The sequence below is a fragment of the Macaca thibetana genome, chromosome 7 (genome assembly GCF_024542745.1).
Source record: "Macaca thibetana thibetana isolate TM-01 chromosome 7, ASM2454274v1, whole genome shotgun sequence".
Lineage (NCBI taxonomy): Eukaryota > Metazoa > Chordata > Mammalia > Primates > Cercopithecidae > Macaca > Macaca thibetana.
The window spans coordinates 10,676,694-10,698,286 of NC_065584.1; the positions used below are offsets into that span (position 1 = coordinate 10,676,694).

At 35.3% G+C, this 21,593-nt stretch overlaps 1 protein-coding gene across 4 annotated transcripts in view; it reads right to left on the reverse strand.

Annotated features, from left to right (window-relative positions):
* VRK1 (VRK serine/threonine kinase 1) overlaps positions 1–21,593 on the reverse strand; it is an 85,275-nt gene that overhangs the window by 9,452 nt on the left and 54,230 nt on the right. For all 4 annotated transcript variants that reach the window (XM_050799136.1, XM_050799139.1, XM_050799138.1 and 1 more), the window contains exons 6-11: positions 19,599–19,707; positions 19,373–19,465; positions 17,184–17,316; positions 16,275–16,395; positions 15,920–15,978; positions 11,807–11,985 (exon numbers count right to left, since the gene is read on the reverse strand). In XM_050799136.1, coding sequence (XP_050655093.1) covers positions 11,807–11,985; positions 15,920–15,978; positions 16,275–16,395; positions 17,184–17,316; positions 19,373–19,465; positions 19,599–19,707 — 694 coding nt within the window. The remainder of the gene's footprint in view (positions 1–11,806; positions 11,986–15,919; positions 15,979–16,274; positions 16,396–17,183; positions 17,317–19,372; positions 19,466–19,598; positions 19,708–21,593) is intronic.

Genomic DNA, 21,593 nt, shown 5'->3' on the forward strand with positions numbered 1-21,593 from the left:
GAGACAGACAAATCTGAGGAATAATCTAAAAATATCCTGCTAGAGGCCTGGCCCAGTAGCTCACACCTACAATCCCAGCACTTTGGGAGGCCTAGGTGGGCAGATCACTTGAGGTCAGGAGTTTGAGACTAGGTTGGCCACATGGTGAAACCTCGTCTCTACTAAAAATACAAAAATTAGCCAGGTGTGGTGGCAGGCACCAGTCCCAGCTGAGGCAGAAGAATTGCTTGAACCCAGGAGGTCGAGGTTGCAGTGAGCCAAGATCACACCAATGCACTCCAGCCTGGGTGACACAGCGAGACTCCATCTCAAAAAAAGAATAATAAAAATAAAAATTTGCTAGAATTTATTAAAGTGATTTACTATTTTCAATGAGTTTCAGAGATGAAGACTGTAATAAAAATAATGACTATTGCAATTTCCTTCCACAACAGCATTGACCTCCATCTGAACAGAGGTGAAGATCACCACCACATACTTACTAAGCATCTACTGTGTGCCTGGCACTGTCATTTTCAAGCTGAAAAATAGACACTATAAAATAGTTAAAGCAAAAAAGAACCATCATCTTTTATAAAAACATTAAATACACACACGTTTAATTTCTGCAACTATTTGTTTTGATGTAAGCACTGTAAGAAATCCTTTTAGGGTTCCATAAATGAGTGTTCTTATATAAGTGTCCAGTGTAATCCCACTAACATGGAAATTCATTCTATGAAATATCAATCCATATGTACATGTAACACACACATTACCTCACAGTCCACCCTGGATTTTGTTGTTGTTGTCTACTTGTTTAAATTTAGATCTCTCTCCTGTCAACATTTTTAGTCATCTATTCTGGAGACAGGAAGTACAACTCAAGCAATTTTGCTAATTATTATTAACAGGTCTGAAGGAACGAGGTTAGCAAAATAATATGATTAAATATATGGCAGACAAAGTTTGGAATATCTATGTTCTTCACTAGTTCAAGCTATCCCACCCTTACTTACAAAACCATGAAAAATTAAGAATTTACTGTAACTATCCAAAAATAGCACACCAAAAATTGCAGGTAATTTACATGAATGTGCCAGAAAATACTGATACAATCGTAGACTTTGTCAGAATAAATGGGGGAAAAAAACTATCTGGTTGGCTATCAGGGTTGATTGCTCCATGCGCAACACATTTTTTTCAGCAAAAGCACTGCTTTCATAAAGTCAGCATAATTTGTCTATTCACTTATTTTAGAGCACATGTATGTCCCTTCAGCTTGGCTTACTACGGAACTAGGGAAAGCTGCCTTCAAGCTCTACTGTCACCCTTTCTCCTAGAAAAAACACTCAGCAGACAAGCTGTGGAACAAGCTAACCCTTGATTACATGATCTACAGGAGGACTACATGCTTCAGAACTTTCATCAAAATGTCGCACAATAACAGCAAGCACAACCTAGAAAAATCTCCCCATGACACTTTTGAAAACAGTAAATTCAACTTCCAACTTGTTGGCAGCAATGGCTTTTCATGATCCTAACATCATTCATATTACAAGGAGATCATGAAACTTTAATATGATCAAACGTATAGTCACTTAACAAGATGAAAGCTGTTTCCAGAGATTCAATGAACTACAGTCTAGAAGACTAATATGTCAGTGTATTCTATTCTGGGTTAAAGTCAACGCGACACCACTTCACTCATGCTTTCCTTTGACGGTTCCATGACATGCACCATTAAGGTCGAAAACTTTTGGCAAAGTTAAGATGTTTCAAAAGTACAATTCATGGGTAAAGGCAAATGAGTGGCCAGGTCATGCTTTGTCTTTAACATTTTATGCCTATGCCTAAAATCACTAGGATGCCTTGAACTTTCTGTATAAATGCATAATAATAATGATTTCATGGCCCCAAACAAGTCACCTAGCCTCTTCTGAGTTTTAGTCCCATCATTTATGAACAAATGAATTTCACAGGCATGCTGCAAAAGTTATAAAAAATAATTTAAAAGTCCTGAAAGAATATAGAAACTACATAAATGCTGAGTGATAACCTAAAGTTTAAAGGGTCAATATCCTATTACCTGTACTGAGCACAATCAAGTCTTCTGAGGAATTCTCAATAATTAAAAATGTAAGATTTTAAAAACTACTTAATATAATACTAAAAACTAAGGAGGCTAATCTTTATAAATACATCAATGAAAACCAAAACCTATATATATATACTGGTGGGGAGTTAACTAATCTCAAGGCAACACATGAACAAGTGTATTACAGAACAAACTGGGCTACATTAGAGTTACTATTAAAAACATACTACCTGATCTTCCCTTAATAAACTTATGTCCACAAAACACCTAATTCCTAAACACACAGGCAGAAAATAGCAGACACAGAATTCTCTGGTGGTAAGGAATCCTCTGCTTTACGTCAACTACCTATTATCCTTTAGTATCAATTATTTAGCTTAAGAAAAAAAAGGTTAACTACAAACTGATTAATTTGACTTATATGTTCTTAATAAAAGTTATGGAGCTACATTTTACTTATTTTAAAAATTTGTTTATATTCTGCCTTAACAAGATGGAGTTACATTTTAGTCTTCATTTCACAGTAATTAACATCTTGTCTTTCACTGCAAAATCAACTTTTACCAATTCATACTCGTTCACTATTCCAAACAATCTATTTTAACACACATACTAAGTGAAATATAACCGAGTCTTCATTCACACGTGCCTAATAACCTGTTTAATAAACTGAACTTTTAAAGATATAAGATCTTAGTTTATTAGAAGGTTCAAATGAAAATGTTCCATGTTATTTTCTTATCATCAATAAACTAGAAAGATGGGAAAAGTTAAATAGCGGATGAAATAACAGCATTAACAATAATATTGTAGTTAACATTTACTGGTCACTTGCTATGTGCCTGCCACTGTTCTAAGCACTTTATATCTTTTAATCCTCACAACAATCTTATAAGCAAGACAGGTAACATTCTTATTTCAACAGAGAGAATTTTTTTTAAAAATTCATCCATTATTAAAAAGAAATGCACACAGGCCCGGCATGGTGGTTCATGCCTGTAATCCCAGCACTTAGGGAGGCTGAGGCGGACGATCACCTGAGGTCAGGAGTTTGAGATCAGCCTGACCAACACGGAGAAACCCTGTCTGTACTAAAAATACAAAATTAGCCAGGCGTTGTGGTGCATGCCTGTAATCCCAGCTACTTGGGAGGCTGAGGCTGGAGAATTGCTTGAACTCGGAGGTTGCAGTGAGTCAAGATGGTCCCATTGCACTTCAGCCTGGGCAACAAGAGCAAAACTCTGTCTCTCAAAAACAAACGAACAAACAAAACAAAACAAAAAACAAAACAAAACAAAAAAACATGCACAGAAATGTTTAACATTTCCAAAGAACTGGTCATTATATCAGAAAAATAAATCTAATAGTATCCTTTGAGATCTCAATTTTGGGTACTTCTTATAAGCATGTCCTTTCATTACTTCAAGAAATTCTTTTGGGCACCATTCAAGACATTTATATGATACCAAATTTCCTTCTGTATCACTTATAGTAAGGTACTTACATATACAGAGATCAAAAAATAGTAAGTGTGCATCACTGCCCACATGCAAAAGCTGGTCATGGGGTTGATAGATGCTACAATGCAAAGTCTAAAATGCCCAATATTTGCTATGCCTATTTGCAAAAGGGCTGTTTTCTGCATAGAGGCTATTCAGACACGCAAATTTTAATATGCAGTGGTTCTTAACTATGTCTGCACAATGAAATCACCTAAGAAATTTTTTAAAAATCCTGACGGTCCCACCCTTACAGCTTTTGATTTACTTGGTCTAGGGTACAGCCCAGATAGTGGGATACTTAAAAGCTCCCAGGTGAATCTATTATAATATGCAACTAAGGATGCCACCCACAGCCTCACAAGCACCTCCATTAAAATGATCTGAGGTACTTGTGTGTTAATGGACCCTCCCAGACCAGAAAAAGAAACTGGAGAAGCAGGGAGTCCTGGCACCCAAAACACAAGCTATCTGGTCACAAATTTCACTCATTTCTGAAATCACTGGAAGTAGATGTCTGTAATGAAAATTCTATTAAACTAACAGGAAAACAGGTATTACAACTTGGACTGAGGTATACACTATTAAAATCAGTCAAACAACAACAAAAAAAATGACTAGACAATAAACATTGAAAAAAATCTAAGCAATATCACAGAACCAAAACAGAAAGACATTAAACTCAAAAAGAACAATCCCTCTGCCAAAACAGTTAATATAAAAAAGTCTCATAATTACTATTCTCAAAGGATTTAAGAGGCTATCTTACCAATAAAACAAGAATATGCTGGCATATTAAAAAAAGAACTAGTACCCCTAAAATATGACCAAAAAACAAAACAGATGTAACAAATGAGCAACAAGAAGCCCACAGATCTATACAGAACAGTGTTAAGGACAGAAAATGAACATGTGATCGAAAAGTTAGGAGACATGGAGAAAAGAAGCCAGCTTCCAGAGTTCCCAGATTCATGTGGTAGGAGTCCCAGAGGGACAGAATAGAGAAGGAAAGAAAAGGAAATCCTCACATACACAGAAAATAAATTTTCCAAGTGTTTAATACAGGCATTAAGCCTTTAGATGAAAAAGGTCCACCAAATACCAAGAAAGAAAACCAAACAAAGTGTAAGAACAAACCAGAACACACACACACTTGTGCACAGATACCTGCAGAATGCCAGGACAAAGAGAAAGGCAAGAAGCTTTAAAGCAAGAGTGGAAAAAACAGAAATCTAGTAAAAAACAAACATCAGGAAAATCAGATGTTAGAAGGCAAAAAAGCAATGTCTTCTATTAAAAACTATATAGCCACATTAGTTTTCAACTAGGGAAAGACAGATATTTTTGGACTTCTCAAGGTTTACAAGTTTATCATTCAGAAGCTTTCTTTAAAAAAAAATTTAGCATATACTCTGAAACATAAAGCCAAGAGAAAGGACATGGATAACAAACAAAAAACACAAAATATGTTAGACTCATGATGAACTCTAAATAATAATACATACTATACAAATGACACAAAAAACTACAACTAAAAATTCCAGATGATTGTAGTGTGAGAGATGGTTTGTGGAGGGCTCAGAGGGTAAAAGTAAAAACAAGCTCTGTTTACTCTTGTAAGAAAAGGATATAAATTCTAATTAACTCTAAATGTTCACACACATAAACAAATTAAAATGTGTTAAAAAATGAGTGGAGACATTTTGGAGGTTAAGATTTCACAACTTCCCTCCACCTAAAATCTGAAGTAATGAACCCAAAATAACAATTAAGAAGTATTTCAGCAGCAAACAGAAGCAGCATAGCTTCGCAGCATAGCCTTTGAAAAGTGACGACCGTGAAGTCTGTCAGACACTTCAAGAATGTGAGCAAACATCATTCTGAAATTCTTCACCAGTAGTCCCCAATTTAGAAGATGTAAGTCAGGCAGCTTGGGGGAGAAAAGACTTCAGCCCGTTGAAAAGAGGAAACCCTCCCTACTCCCACAGTGACTCCCCAAAAGCAGGACCTGCAATTTTGTTTCTTCCCTGGCTGGGAAGAAACCTGGAGAAAGAGGGTAGAAAAATAAAAATCACTAATTATCTTCAACTGTAAACAGGGGACTACCACAACCAGAGAGAAAAGAGAACATAAATAAGAAACATAGAGAACTAAAGCCATGGAGAAGAGATCGCCAATATAGTCTTTCTTTCACTGTGGATTCACTAAGAACATCCCAAATTAATAAACTCACATTTTTGCTTCTTCTGGGTAGGCAGAGAACAGAAGCAAATACTGGAAAATGACCGATAAATTTGGCCTATGGCTCACCAGACCCCACCCCCAAACATGTATTCATAGGCAAAGAAAATGAATTGACAATATATCAAGCCCTAAAATCCAAACTATAAAGAATAACATTCTCAAAGATGGGAAAGTCAAAGATTCACAAATACAATAATCTAGTAAATTCAAATAAAGCTATCCTTATCCAATATGAAAAAGATAGAATAAGCATGCCAACAAAGAATACCAAGAGACAAGAAAAGAAACTGAAAAAGAAGCTCATAACATGCAAAAGATAGCTGAAGACTCCACCTCTGAAAGAAAACAGTCCTCCCCCAAGGAAGAAAATTTTATAAAATGCATCAGAGGCTTAAAAAAAGGCTTAAAAAATAGATTAAAAAATACTCACTTTTTTAAAAAAATAGAGGAAATGATTTTTTAAAAGACAAAAAGATAGCAAGGAAACCGCACAGCTAAACAAAACAATCATTATAGAACGTATATATATTAGGAATAGTAAAAAACAGAGCAAACATTGCTGACAACCAGATGACATAAAGGAAGGACTTTGTATAATCACAGATAATCCAATAAAAAAGTAGAATAAGAATTAAGCAGTTAGAAGAAAATAGACATGGACGTTGTGTATTATCTCTACAGACACAGAAAACTACAAACACGACTGAGATAAATGGAAGAACATGTAACTATAGGTGCCTACTATGTCTATGGAAGAGAAGATGTCAGTTCCTTCCAAATTGCTCTATAGAGTAAACGCAGTTTTAGTCAAAATCCCAGAAGTATTTTTAAGGACACTAATAAGCCAATTCTAAAATTTATATGTAAATTCAAAGAGCCAAGAAGAGCAAAGACAATGCTAAAGAAATAGAAGTTGGAGAATATATGCTATCAGATAGCATTATGAAGCCAATAGTTCAAACAATGTGGCACTGGCACAAAGATGGACAAGCAGGCCAATGGTACAGAATAGGGTATCTAGAAAAAGACTCAAATACCTATGGTTACCACTGCAATGCTGTAAGGACAGGATCGTCTTTTTTTTTTTTTTTTTTTTTTTTTTTTTTTTGAGACGGAGTCTCGCTCTGTCGCCCAGGCCAGAGTGCTGTGGCCGGATCTCAGCTCACTGCAAGCTCCGCCTCCCGGATTCACGCCATTCTCCTGCCTCAGCCTCCCGAGTAGCTGGGACTATAGGGGCCCGCCACCTCGCCTGGCTAGTTTTTTTGTATTTTTTAGTAGAGATGGGGTTTCACCATGTTAGCCAGGATGGTCTCGATCTCCTGACCTCGTGATCCACCCGTCTCGGCCTCCCAAAGTGCTGGGATTACAGGCTTGAGCCACCGCGCCCAGCAGGATCGTCTTTTCAACAAATGGTTTACATCAACTAGATATCAAAAGAAGAAAAACAAATACTGACTCACACCATGCACAAGATCAATTTCTGTTAAACTGCAGACTTAAATGTGATGGATAAGATAAAATTTCTTGAAAATAACGTATCTTCATGATCCTAAGTAGACAAAATATTCCTTAATAGAATATAAAAAGCACTAACCATAAACAAAAAGACTGATAAACTGAGTTTCATTAAAATGAAGAGATTCCATTCATCAAAAGATACCATATTAAGAGTAAAAAGATTAAACACCAACTGGAAGATAATATGTGTAACACATACATTGCATACATACAAAGTATTCAACTCTGGCAAATCAAAAGAAAGCTGACAACTCCAACCTTTTTTTTTTTTTTTAAATAGGCAAAAGATTTGAAATGTACTTCACCAAAAACAGGATTATCAAGGCTGGCAGGCATACAAAAATGTTTCAAATCAGTATTTTTCAAGGAGATTAAGTTAAAACCATAAACAAATCAGTGCACATCCACCAAAATAGGTGAAATTAAATATAATGCAATAGCTAGTGTCAGTGAGCTACTGGAACTCCCCTATGCTACTGATAAGAATTAAACTGAGAGAGCAGCTTTGGAAAATTGACTGGCCATATCTACAAACCCTCAACATAAGTAAGCCTTATGCTGCAGCAACCCCAGTATGTACAGACCCAATCTGAAATAAATGTATATGCTTCCCCCCAAAAATTAAAATAACGTTCTTAACAGCATTATCACAACTGCCAAAAACTGGAACAATCTGAAAGTCCGTCAATAAATTATGGTATAGTCATATGGCATACTACATAGCAATGAAAAACAAATTTTTGTTACATGCAACAGCATGGAAATTCAGAGATACAATTAAATGAAAGAAACAAAAGAGTATGTAATATATGATACCATTACTATAATTTCCCCAAATATGGCAAAACTAATTCTGGCAATGATTCATATCTTGATCTGGGTGACATTTAAGTGAATATTGTGTAAAAGTGTACTTATTCATGCACTTTTCTATACATATGTAACAACTTCACTTAACAATTTCGGGCGAAAAAGTCCACTTGACAAAATTCAGCTAAATGAGAAGTTGAAAATGACCTAAAGAAAAAAATTGTTAGCAAATGCTGACTCTACTTAACTAGAGTACTATGATCAAACCATTAGAAAACAGGAATGTACCAACTTCAACAATCTAAATTTATATAATTACAATACACTTTATCTTTATTACTGTATCAGGCTAAAACAGCTAGATAGATTTTCACCAAATTTAGAGAGTACGTTCAGGGCAACCTGACTGAAACTACAGACTACATGGTGTAAAGGCTGTATGAGGTCAATCCCCTCGGAAAGAAAGGAAGAAAGCTGTCCACCAGAGCAGCTGCAGGCTACTGATTTGCAATGGAAGGGCTTTGCTCTTATTCAACTCTTTGTACCCTGCTCCCGGCTAAGTGCCAGCAAGGGTTTATTTAACAATGGTTAAATAAGAGAAACTCTAGAAAGACCAATTAGCATAATGCAGCCAGAAAAATAAAATTAAAAAATTAAAAAATTAGGAGGTAAAATAGAGAAGGAAAGAAAGGTATGTGAATATCATTCATAGGGAGCAACAATATAGGCTGTCTGAAAATGAAAAAATAAAATACCAATTGCAAGGCCATGATCTAGACCTTACTCAACGACTTTCCAGGGATGAGATTCCAGTCAACAACCCTTTTTGTTGACTTAGGCAGGAACTTAAAACTCTAAAATAGTTCATGGAGGTGTTAATGTCCTTTTAACTTGCTGAGCTCTTTCCAGTAAATTAAGCTGTTCTTAACCCAGATGGAACAAGAAGAATTCTTTAAGGATGGGATCACATGTCATTGATCTTCGTAGCCCTAGAGACCTAGCCTAGATCAGGTACATAAATTAGACCTTTTACATAATTGTTGAATGTTAATTTATGAGTATACACTGAATCCAGTAACTGTTGCACTGTACTGCCAGATTCTAAAAACTGAAAATGTTTAGTTCTAATCAACAATAAAAATATTTGACTTTGTACTTTTTAAGGGCAGATATATACTTGATCTCTCTGTTCTCCTTCAGGATTATGTCATCCCAAAATTCTACGCTTTAAATAAAGCTCCTTGATTATTAAGCAGATAACATTTCCAAGTGGGTAAATTCGTGTTTCACTCTAGTTTCCAAATATACTGCACCATAATCAAGCATGGCTGCAAGAAAAATAGACAAGAAACCTTGCTTCATTCCACTGTTCATCAATTCCTGTAGGTTTTTACCGAAAAGAGTATCTCTTAGGAACCTAAAGACAAACATATATTAAACTGATTAAACCTACCCCTTTCCAAAACAGATCTGAGTCTGATACTTACACAGAAAATACACTTTACACTTTTAAAAATTATGACAAAGGAAAAGAGAGGAAACAAATGTACTAATTATAAAAATCAACAAAGTAGTAGAATTAGGCATTATATTTAGTTTTGAGCCTCCTGACATCCAGAGCAAAAAAAGACATCTGGGTTATAGATCTTGCTGCAAAACAGAAGCAGCAAGCTAGTTTCTCAAAGGAGAAAGCTTTTCATTGTAGGGAGCCCCCAACTTCTCATCCAGCAGAGCTCTGCTTTTATCTGTTTTCAATGAAAGCATTTACAATTTATATGAAGAAAATGTTCTGCAGTTTAAAAGAAAAGCAAAGCTTGAAAAAAACTGGTCTGGTTCAATCCTTTCACTTTACAAAAAAAAAAAAAAAGCCAACAAAATTAATAACTCACTTCAGTTAAAACATGGCTATCGAGCAGCTCATGATCTTACCTAACTTCATCTTAACTTTTATTAATTTCCCTGTAATACAGACAACAATCCTGTGTCAGCAATGAGTGTACAAAAAGCAGTAAAACTAATGAAGTAAACCTCCTAATAGTTCAACTTGTTCAACTTAGTATTCATTTTTTTCCCCTAAATGAAGCTTTATACATGTCAGGGATGATCCAACAGGAAATTTCCAGCCTTCTGAACTATCCAAGGACACAACAGAATTATAAGGTCACAGATGTTAGCTCTGCAGCAGACTGACCTACTCAGCTGTAAAGTCAGCCAACCTGCAGAAACTAAATTTTCTCCAGCACGTAGGTCCAAACAACAGGGATTTGCAAAGGAAGGTAGGGGCAGGGGCAGGGGGACGGGGGTTGGGACAGGTGAGGTGGTTGCTCTGGACAAGTTCTCACATAACAGCAGAGATCTTTACTTCTCAATCAACAAAACAAAATTTTAGAGAAAAACACTATACAAGCTCGCTATAAATATTAACGCAGAGAAATCTATCCTGAGCAATAAGAAACACTCTGCTTGTTTATGCATGTATGCGAAAAGTAAGTTTACTACAATACCTTACTAAAAAATTCCACTCAGGCTTCCATTTTACCCTCTTCATTTCAAACATGGATGCAGCATTCAGCATACTTGTTGACCACAAAACTGGAGCAGATGTAATTAAGACAAAACTTATCAAAGAAAAAAAAGTGTATGTAGATGCATGTATATAATTTCAGATTCTATGATGAAATTACAGAGACCTGCTATTTGGCACAGAAAGTCAAATTTTTGGTACAATTTCAAAATTCCTATCTCCTTTGTTAATTGAAAAGATAAAAACTTTAAAATATGCTGCTTCTGATTTTAAAGAGAGAAAATTCTGTTTTAACCCTTTTTCTCAGTTCGGAATATGAGATTTCCAAAGAAATCTATTAGAATTTGTAAAGTTAATGACAGTAAAAATAGTTAATAATGTAAAAAAAATTTTTCTTCTAAAAGTTGTTTTCCTTCCTCATATAAAAATAGCTAACACATTGTATTAAATAATTTCAGATTATAAGGGAAATCAGTAAGTTTATCAATAAGTTAATTATGAAAAATAACCAATAGCAAATCAGTAAGTTAATGCCTACCTGTAAAATCTAAAGTGATGCCAGAAGTTCTTTACATGCTTGTATAATACTTCTATCATAAAGTTCATTATTTAACATTTCTCTCCAAACAATTAATGCCCTTATATGCTGATACAAGCTTTATATAATGATATTTCCTCACAGAGCAAAATAATGTTCAAATGGTAAAATGTACCACACCAACAAACAAGGAAATTTTCAAATAGTAATTTTTCAAATACCCGTTTTCAACTGGTAAAACTATGACCATATCCACAAATAAGAAACAACCGAGACAGTATGAACCCTAAGGGGTGACTTGGGAGAAAAGAACATATAAATTATGAATTCAGTGCACCATCAAAATTTCTCTGTCAGGTATCAGTATTTCAAGTTAAAATCATTTCAGAAATTTAGTAACTTGCTACCAAACATAAGAAATATATAAATAACTATTTTTCTACAACCCTCTACACATTGTTCTGTATTATAAAAAGTTTGCCTTAATTGCCATGCAATCTGTTCTTTTTCTTCATTGAACTACTGCTATACTTTCTTATAGTATTTGTTGCAATTATAAACACAAAACCAAAGAATAATTTGATAACAAAATTCACCTTTGTTATTGTTTTTGCTTTCAAACCTCCATTCTCCACAACACTGAGGTCCAATTTTCCATCATCCTTACTTCCTATAGCTTTTAGTCCTTGCAAAAGAATATCACGTAAATTTTGATAAAGAGGTTTTTCAGTGTAGTCTAGTAATTTCACTGTTTCCATATATTTGGCAATTTCACCTAAAAGAATAACACAATCATTTTATAACTTTCAATCACAAATCTAATATATTTCGCTCTTACCTCTAAAAAAACAATTCATGGTTATAGTAAAGTTAGAATGCAAACACACATCTTGTTAAGATACCTATTTTTTTCAATCACTTCAATGAAAAGTATGCTTTTGAATTCAGGAATTGTCAGATAACTGAAATTAAAAAAGTATTTTGAGATATAATATAAAACACACTTTTGTAATTGTAAGAAACAAGACAGAACTTAAAATTTAAATATTCAAAAAAATAACTATTTTAGTATTAAAGTTATAATACAAAGGGATCTAAAGATTATGAAAGTAAAATGTCCTTAAATACAACGAATATCACAGCCAATTTGTTTTTGCCATCAAAGCCATTAGCTCTATAGCAGATAGAGAAATAAAACACACCAAAAAGAGGTCAAAGAAAGAAAGAAATAAGGTCTGGCTTTCCCATAAAAGAGAAAAATCAGCTTCCAAATGATAAAGGTTTACCGTACACTTAGACAGAACCACACCATAAAAAAGAAATCCTACTAGTCAAGATCAACACTTCTCAACATTAAAAATCCATTTTTGAGCTAATGACTCACACACAGACCTTTCCCCCAACCTCCAGACTTGTATATCTACCATTCATATATTGGTCCTTGGATGTGTAAATATCACCATTAATTCCAACAAACCCACATCTAAACTCTTGACCTATCCCTAAAACTTGAGGTTTTCTCTGTCTCAGTTACTGAGAATTTCATCCTTCTAGCTCCTCAAGCTAAAATCTGAGTTAGTCATCCTTGAATCATTTCCTCTCACACCAGTCCTTCAAGAGATCTTATCAGTTCTATACACACACACACACACACACACACACGCACGTGCACACACACATTCATTAACTCAAATATTTATTAAGCACTTCCTATGTGCCAGGCACTATTCCTAAATACTTGGAATATACCGAGAAAAAAACAGACAACAGTACTAACTTCCAATTTCTTCATCTGATAAAGGAGATGTACAAAAAAAACTAAAACAATTATCACCATGTATGATAAAACATTGAAAATGCTCCCCCTGGGAGAGAACAATGTCCATTTTTGCCATGTCCCTTCAGTATAATAGAATAGTTATGTGTACTTTTAGCTAATACAATAAGAAAATAAATAGAAGGCATAAAGAGTGGAACAAAAGATGCAAATCAGACTTTAGTCACAAACAACATAATACTACATGTGGAAAATCCTACAGAATCTACAAATAACTACTAGAACTAGTACATAAATGTAGCAAGGTCATAAGATGCAAGGCAAATATATAAAAATCTATCCTATTTCTATAGACTAGCAAAAAGCAATTGGAAAATAAACTATTTAGAAAAGACTTAAAATAGCATCAAATACTTCGCAACAAATAGAATGAAAGATGAGCAAGATTTTCCTAAAGAAGACTATAAAACACAGTTGAGAGAAATTGAGACAGACCAAATTTAATAAAAGATATACCGTACAAGTGGACTGGAAAACTCAACAGTATAAAGATGTCAATGCTCCCCAAATTGGTCTACAGAGTCAAATTCAATCCCCAGGTTCCAGCAAACTTGGGGGTGGGTGAGTGTGTGTGTAACTGACAAGGTGATTCTAAAATTTAAATAGAAATGCAAAGGGCAAAGAATAGCAAAGTAGCAAAGTCTAGTTAAAGAAAAGCAGTGCTAAAGAATTTCAACTACCAGATACCAAGCTTAAAATAAAGCTACAGTAACTAAGACAGCGTGGTCCAAGAATAGGCAAAAAGAACAATTGAAAAAAGAGAGTCCAGAAACAGATGCACAGATCCACAAATCCACACTTGATTGATGACAAATATGACAACAAAGGAAAAGAATGGTCTTTTCATGGAAGGTTGCTGGGTCGACTAGATATAAATATGGGGATAGGAAAGATACATGACCCCTCCTCAAATAATACCCAAAAATCAACTGCAGGTAGACTATACATCTGTATGTATAATTGGCAAGCTGCAACTGCCAAAAATTAGAGATGAACTAAGAGCGAATAAATAATGGTATGTAACTACAGTAGAATACCTTATAGAAATGATAATGAAGAAACTACTGTAAAACATATACAATAATAGGGCCAAGTGCAGTGGCTCATGCCTACAATTCCAATATTGGGAGTCTGAGGTAGGAGGACTGGTTGAGCCCAGGAATTCAAGACTAGCCTGGGCAACATAGTGAGATCACATCTCTACAAAAAAAAATTTTTTAATTAGCCAGGTGTGGTGGCGTGTGCCTGTAGTCCCAGCTACTTCAGAGACTGAGGTGGGAAGATCTCTTAAGCTCAGGAGGTCAAGGCTGCAGTGAGCTGTGACTGTGCCACTGCGCTCTAGCCTGGGCAACAGAGTGAGACTCCATCTCAAAAAAACATAACAACAACAATAACAAAAAAAACCATGCGATAATGGGGATGAATTTCACAAATACATTACTGAGTGAAAGAAAAGGACACTAACAGAAGTAAACCATAATTTCATGAGGACAAGGATTTTTACCTATTTCATTCACTGTATTATTCCATTTCTATAAATTTTAAACACAAATATTTGGTACTGGAAATTAAGGTAAGTGACTCATTAGGCCACGAGGGAGAGGCTACTGATCGCTATGAGGTCCAAGGCATAATTCTGAGAAATCCACATTGTATTTATTGATATGGGGAGTAGGCTGCAATTTTAAATAGCATAAGGTCAGGGTAGATAGACCTTCCTGAAAAGGAGACAACTGAGCAAAGGCTTAGAAAGACTTCTGAATATATGCAAACTGACCAATTCTCACTCTTTGGCTGCTACTTCTCTTGCACGGGTTATTGCAGTGGCCTCTTAACCTGCTTTCTGCCTAGGCCCATCCTTGCTCCTTTGGCAGTCCATCCCTACACCAGAAGCAGGAGACCTTTCCCCTCAGGATAAACAGTTCATATCACTCTTCTAATCCAAACCTTACACTCTTCCTTGAAGTAAAAGCCAAAGCCCTCATGATTACCTATAAAAACAGTCCTCGCATCTCCTGGGCACTAGTGTCCCTTCTGCCTAGAATTCTCTTCCCCAGACTTCTACAGAGCTCACTCCCTCCCTCACCTCCTTCCTACAACTGCTCAAATATCACCTCCTAAGTGAGGCTGTCCCTGGACAGCCTACTTAAAATTACAGTCCCCCTCGCTACTTTACTACCCACCCCAACTCCATCCCCCTAATTCTATACCCTGTTTTCTTCTAGTTCCACAGTACTAACTAGGGGAACATACAAATTTTGCTCATGTGTTTACTATCTAACTCCTCCAACTAGAATGTTAGCTTCATGAGGGCAGGGATATTTGTTTTATTCCCTGATGTACCCCCAGTCCCTGGTGCACAATAAAGCCTCAATACTTACTAGCTTAATGGATGAATGAAATTTGCTTCCTTTGCTAAAAGCACTGAATAAAATTGAATAAGGCTCAAGTATTCATTTAACAAACCATCTAATATCCTTTTTTTTTTTTTTTGAGACAGAGTCTCGCTCCGTCACCCAGGCTGGAGTGCAATGGTGCGATCTCAGCTCACTGCAACCTCTGCCTCCTGGGTTCAAGTGATTCTCCTGCCTCAGCCTCCTGAGGAGCTGGGACTACAGGTGCATGCCACCACGCGTGGCTAATTTTTGTATTTTTAGCAGAGATGAGGTTTCACCTGTTAGCCAGGATGGTCTCGATCTCCTGGCCTCGTGATCCACCCACCTCAGCATCCCAAAGTGCTGGGATTACAGGAGTGAGCCACCATGCCTGGTCACCACCTAACATCTTACATTAAGGGCTATTCCATGGATACCATGCCTTTTTATCCCCAGAAAACAAAATCCCTATTAACACTGAAGAAGTGTTTTCCTACCTGGTTTGTTTTTCTCAGGAAAACATTTGTCCATCAAACTTGCAATATTTTCTCTATATCTGTTAAAAATTAAAGAATGAGTCACTGTTTGAAGCTTGATGTCATGTTATTAATATGAAATAAAAAAAAAAAAAAAAAAATACATAGCACATTAAGCAATATTGTGCTACATCCTAAATATGCTTACAGACATTTTTCTAAATTAAACAAAAGACCAAGGAACCTTACTGTTTAACAAGTACTTTCTTATTTCTATATCAGTATCAGTTGAAACTATAGTTCCTGTCAAGAAACTGTGACTAAAAACATTTGGCTTATCATGATTTTGCTAGAAATAACTTAAGTTTTCCTTTACCTAATTTTGGAATCTCTAACATATTTAGGATCTTTCAAATTATCCTCCCAAGGAAGATGGCCAGTAAGCCATTGGATCATGCAATAACCAAGTATTTCCAAATCACCACGTCTTGATGGGGCTACAAATGCAAGAGAAGAACATTAGGTAGACTGAAATAATTTTTAATATATAATTTAAAGTATATATAAAGTAATAAGGTAAAACAAGTCAACTCCACAGTCTGTTTTTCATCATAAAATTTTGACTGCATTTCACCTAGGTATTGGACAGTATAAAAGAAATAGCTTACCTCCCAATTTACTTCCAATTAATAATTTCTACTTTAAAACTCAAACTGGTAAATTTTAGGGTTTCAAGCAGAGACTGTTACTCTAGAAATAAAACAATGATAGACTCAATACTGCCTTTGGAAAACTTGAAGATATTCTTACAATTTTTATATGCTATTAAGAGGCCCAGAGAACTGGGTGTTTGAGTTCTTCCACAGCTTTGAGCACAGAAGAAATGACTGCTGAGGAAATAAACTAACTTAACAGGTAGTAAAATAAAAGTGAGCTGTTACAAAGTTGTAGATACATAAGAAACTTGAGAAAAAATACAAAAACAAACAAACATTCCAATTAAACTAAATAAAACCAAAAAGAAATCCTCATTGCAGTTGAATGAACCACTACCACCTTCTTGGTTATCTTTGAAGGTTGCAAGGAAAAGGCAAGAGAGAAGAACACAAATGGCCCTGGAATACAATTGTAGGAGTCTCACCTCTGCCTTCTTTCCTCATGCCCCTGTGCCTCTTCAATTCTTATTTATGTATCTATTTATTTATTTATGCATAATTAAGAACTATGTAGGAATCTGGGTGAAAACATTAGCAGTCTATTTCTCACTTAAGTACTACTGACATACCCACACCATTGTGTGCATCGATGCTCGTGAATTCAATAGTGCCATCATGACATCTTTTGGGGTCTTCTTTGTATTCTTTATGAACTCCTTCTGGGCAGTACCGATAAGCAAGGCCATAATCTACCAAGTACACCTATAAATTTCCAAGCACCAATACAAACTAAAGTCAAAATCACTGCACATATACCCCTTTAAAGCATAGAAACAAAATACTGTCATCTGAAGGTGGGTTCATCTACAAGGTCATTCCATAACACTCCAAACAATTTAGATCCAAAATGCAAACAGCAGCAAATACTTAATTCTGAAAGGCTTTTTATTTTTAATAAAAATGCTAAATGACCACACAGCTATAGTGTAACCACTTGACTTTATATACTTTTTTAAGATAAGTATATGTTATACTTGTAATTAATCTTGTCTCTTCAATTTGAATGAAAATTATACATTTTATACTTTATCTTACAGACTCTAAAATTGAGCACAGAGCAAACCATCAATACTTGTTGCGATACAACTGCTACTTCCCACACAGAAAAGCACACCCAGTAGAAGACTGCTAATGATGTTGACACAGGATATGTTAGTTACCTTCTATTCCTCTGTTTCTTCACTTGTAAAATAATCAAATCTCAATTTACTTTATAAAAATATTTCATACATCATAATAATGATCTAAAGAACTGTTAGATCAGGCTCTTATCTATATTTAAATACTATATTCTAAAGCCAAGTCTTCATGATTAAAAGTAAATTTTAATATTATATACATACTTATTCATAGGCATATACATGTGGGTCTGATTAGCATACAAAGCTAATAAACTTGGCTTTCTTCTATTTCATAGCCACATATTACATCTCTAATTCTGAGTAAATGTCACAAATGCATGCATCTGGGCACAAGAGGAAACTGAAGCAAAAATATGTAGCTAGATCTAGCACATACATCTAACACTGGAAAAATAATCCCATCCAAAGCATATGTCTGAAGGATAACAGAGCTGCAAAAATATTTCCATATAAACAAAGGCAGCATGTTGTAGTCACCTGCAAAGTGATATAAGTTGTATTTTATTATACTATACAAGTCCAGCCTATTTCAATTAATGGAACCCTTATTGTTCAGGTTGTTAGCTGCGTTTTCTTTGTTCTTGGCCTAGAAACATCTAAAAAGAAATGGCTAGAAACAGCAGAGATGAATTTGATGATTGCCTTTTTAAGACTTCTCCATTAGCACACTGTATTAACAGTATAGTAACTTTCTTCTTTTATACTTATATAGATTCCCTTATATCCACCATAACTGACATTGGAGGAAGGGAAGCAAACGTGAGACAACAGAAAAAGAAAAAGGACCCAAAGGAAAAAGGAAAAACTAAGCAAAGGTAAAGGTATATTTGAGAGAAAGAATGAAGTACAGAGTACTGACAAATAATTATAATAATCAAAGCACCCAAACACACTTAAAATGTTTAAATCTTCCTTTTTATTTAAGATCAAGAAAGAAGTGAGAACATACATTAAGTATGAATGTCAACTAAACCTTACTTTCACCGAAATCACAGAAACAGCTATACAGGAAAATAGTATAGATCCCTCTACTTCAACTAAACTCACCTAAATAAAGGTATAATAACATTAGCTTTTCTCCTTTCATTAGAAAGTAAAAATTACAAGGGAATGTAATAAGCAAAAAAAAAAAATGCACATTTGAATTCCAAACACTAAGGGTATACAAATTTAGACAGCTAAGATATTTCTGTAAACCAATTGATTTGAATAATCAACATGTTAAAGACCAAATTTTCCAAGTAATAGAACACTTACATTTGATGGATTTCTTGAACAAAGGAATAAAAAAAGTGACAAAGCAGACAGGCAAACATAATTCATTGGTGTACTATATAATTTTAAGCTTCCACCCCCAAATAGCTATTTGAAATTCATTTTGTATCACAAGCACTTCTTCTGAATCTTATTTAGGGCAAAATAGCCAACTTGATAAAGTGCCAACAAATCACATCAAAAATGTAGAATGTTAACTAGATCAAAGTGTCAAGAAGAAATATTATTACCAAATCTACTTCAAAAAGTAAAACTTCTACATAGGTTCAAAAGTTCAAAGCAACCATATTTATTTTCAAACAACACGTTTTAAATAGTAGAAATTAAAGTTATAAAACTACCTGGTCAGGATTCTTGTAGTTCAGAAGAAGATTTGAGGCCTTGATATCTCCATGCACATACTCATGCTCGTGAATATATTCCAGAATATCCAGCTATGAAAATACATACAGAATAAGTTAATGCAGTACCTAACACCAGCCAGCAGAGGACCAAGCTTCAACATAAACTAGCCTTTACTGTACTAAAAACAATTTTTTAAAAACAAGAAGAATATAGCTCACATACAATTCTTAAGCTTAGCTGCAAGACAGTTTTCCGAGAAAACCTTTTGGCATTTGCTTCATATATTTTCTGAAGGTCACTCCCAAAGCGATCCATTATCATAAACCTATAACTGAAGACAAATATGAAAAGCCAATGAACAAAATACAATTCAAGAAAACCAACTTTGCAATGAGTACTCTCAAAGCAATCTTTTCAAGACAATGTTTAGTAAATACGTTTTTTTAAAAAAAGAAATACAAACATTTGCAACAATTTCTCCCAACTAGAAATCTCAAGAGTTCAGAGTGCTTTCAGGTCCTGCTAACCTGGAGGGCCTCTTCCTGGTCTCAGCTAGTTTTAGGAGACTATTCAATTTAAGATAATGCTCACAGAGAGAACCCAACAGGTTTATTCACAGTAAAAATAAAACAAGCTAAATAAAAATGACAGCATTGATTTTTCTCATAGTTAAAATTAATTAATGTTTCTGGATATCAGCTTCCTTCCTGTGACTGTTTCTCTGTATTTTTAAGGTATATTCAGCAGTAATAACATTCTGCTAAAATCAAGATTCTTGTCAGATGCTTTAACAAGAGCCAGATTCAATACCATTGTTTAAATGGCACAGAAGGATTGTACATTAAACACTCAATGGCCAAGATTTGGGGAAAAACAAATATCCCGGAAAAACGTGAAGATAATTGGTTTGGCCGTAAAGCAGCTATGTCACCTTGGCTGAGTCACATTACTTCCTTGGGCCTCAATTTCCACAGAAGTAAAATGAGAGAGTAGGGACTCACCCTTTCTAAGGTCACTTCCAGCACCCAAAACTCAGATTCAATAATCATGTTGTATTTCAGTATGTACAGAAAAGCATCACCTATTTGCAATAACACTGCTCAGCTTCTGCTCTGAGGACCACTTTTACCTTCAACAGTTTTCCAGATTCTAATTTGTCTGGTGAAATCATTCAGTAAATCAATAAAAACCAAAACCACACTCAGAATGTTTCAGGACATCTCCAACAAGGAAGATTATGACTCATCAACACTCTAACATCTAGCATTTACTGAACACCTGGTATAAGCACAGCACTAATGTAAGTACTTAAAATGTTATTAATGCATTTAAACCTCACATCACTCTATAAGGTAGGTAATTCCTATCATCCCCATTTTACAGCAGAAGAAAACTGATAATTTGTACTCTAGTATGTGGCAAAATCATGCTTTTAACCACTGCACTACATATACTGAAATAAATGTCAGTAGGATACAAAAACCCCATTTATATGTTGTAGGCTTCTATGATAACAATATGACAAGTTCAATAGGGAAGGAAGAGTTGACTAACATTAAAAGACAAGATGCTAAACAAGTAACTCAGAATTCTATTCATTTTTGAATTGGAAGAAAATTAGAAAATCATCTTGTCTAAACATCTTTTAATAAATAAAATAAGGTCTTCAGAGGTAAAGCGATTTGTCCAAGGTTATAAAATTAGTCACTGGTGGTCGGGCGCAGTAGTTCACGCCTGTAATCCTAGCGCTCTGGGAGGCCAAGGCTGGTGGATCACCTGAGGTCAGCAATTCAAGACCAGCCTGGCCAACATGGTGAAACCCTGTCTCTACTAAAAATACAAGAATTAGCCGGGCATGGTGGCAGGTGCCTGTAATCCCAGCAACTCAGGAGGCTAAGGCAGGAGAATTGCTTGAACCTGGGAAGCAGAGATTGCAGTGAGCCGAGACTGAGCCACTGCACTCCAGCTGGGCAACAAGAGTGAAACTCCATCTCGGGGGGGGGGGGGGGGGGGGGGAAGTGACAAAATGTATTCATGTAGGATTTCCTAGCACCTTGGCTTGTAAGATAATAAAGTGAAAATGGTAACTTTGACTTCCTGGTTTCCTCTGTATAACAGGTTTTGAAAGGTTGAGAGATGAAACCAGGGCACATATACATGTTGGCTTTTACTAAATAGGTGATGTGTGTAATGATTATAATATAGGATGAGCATCTC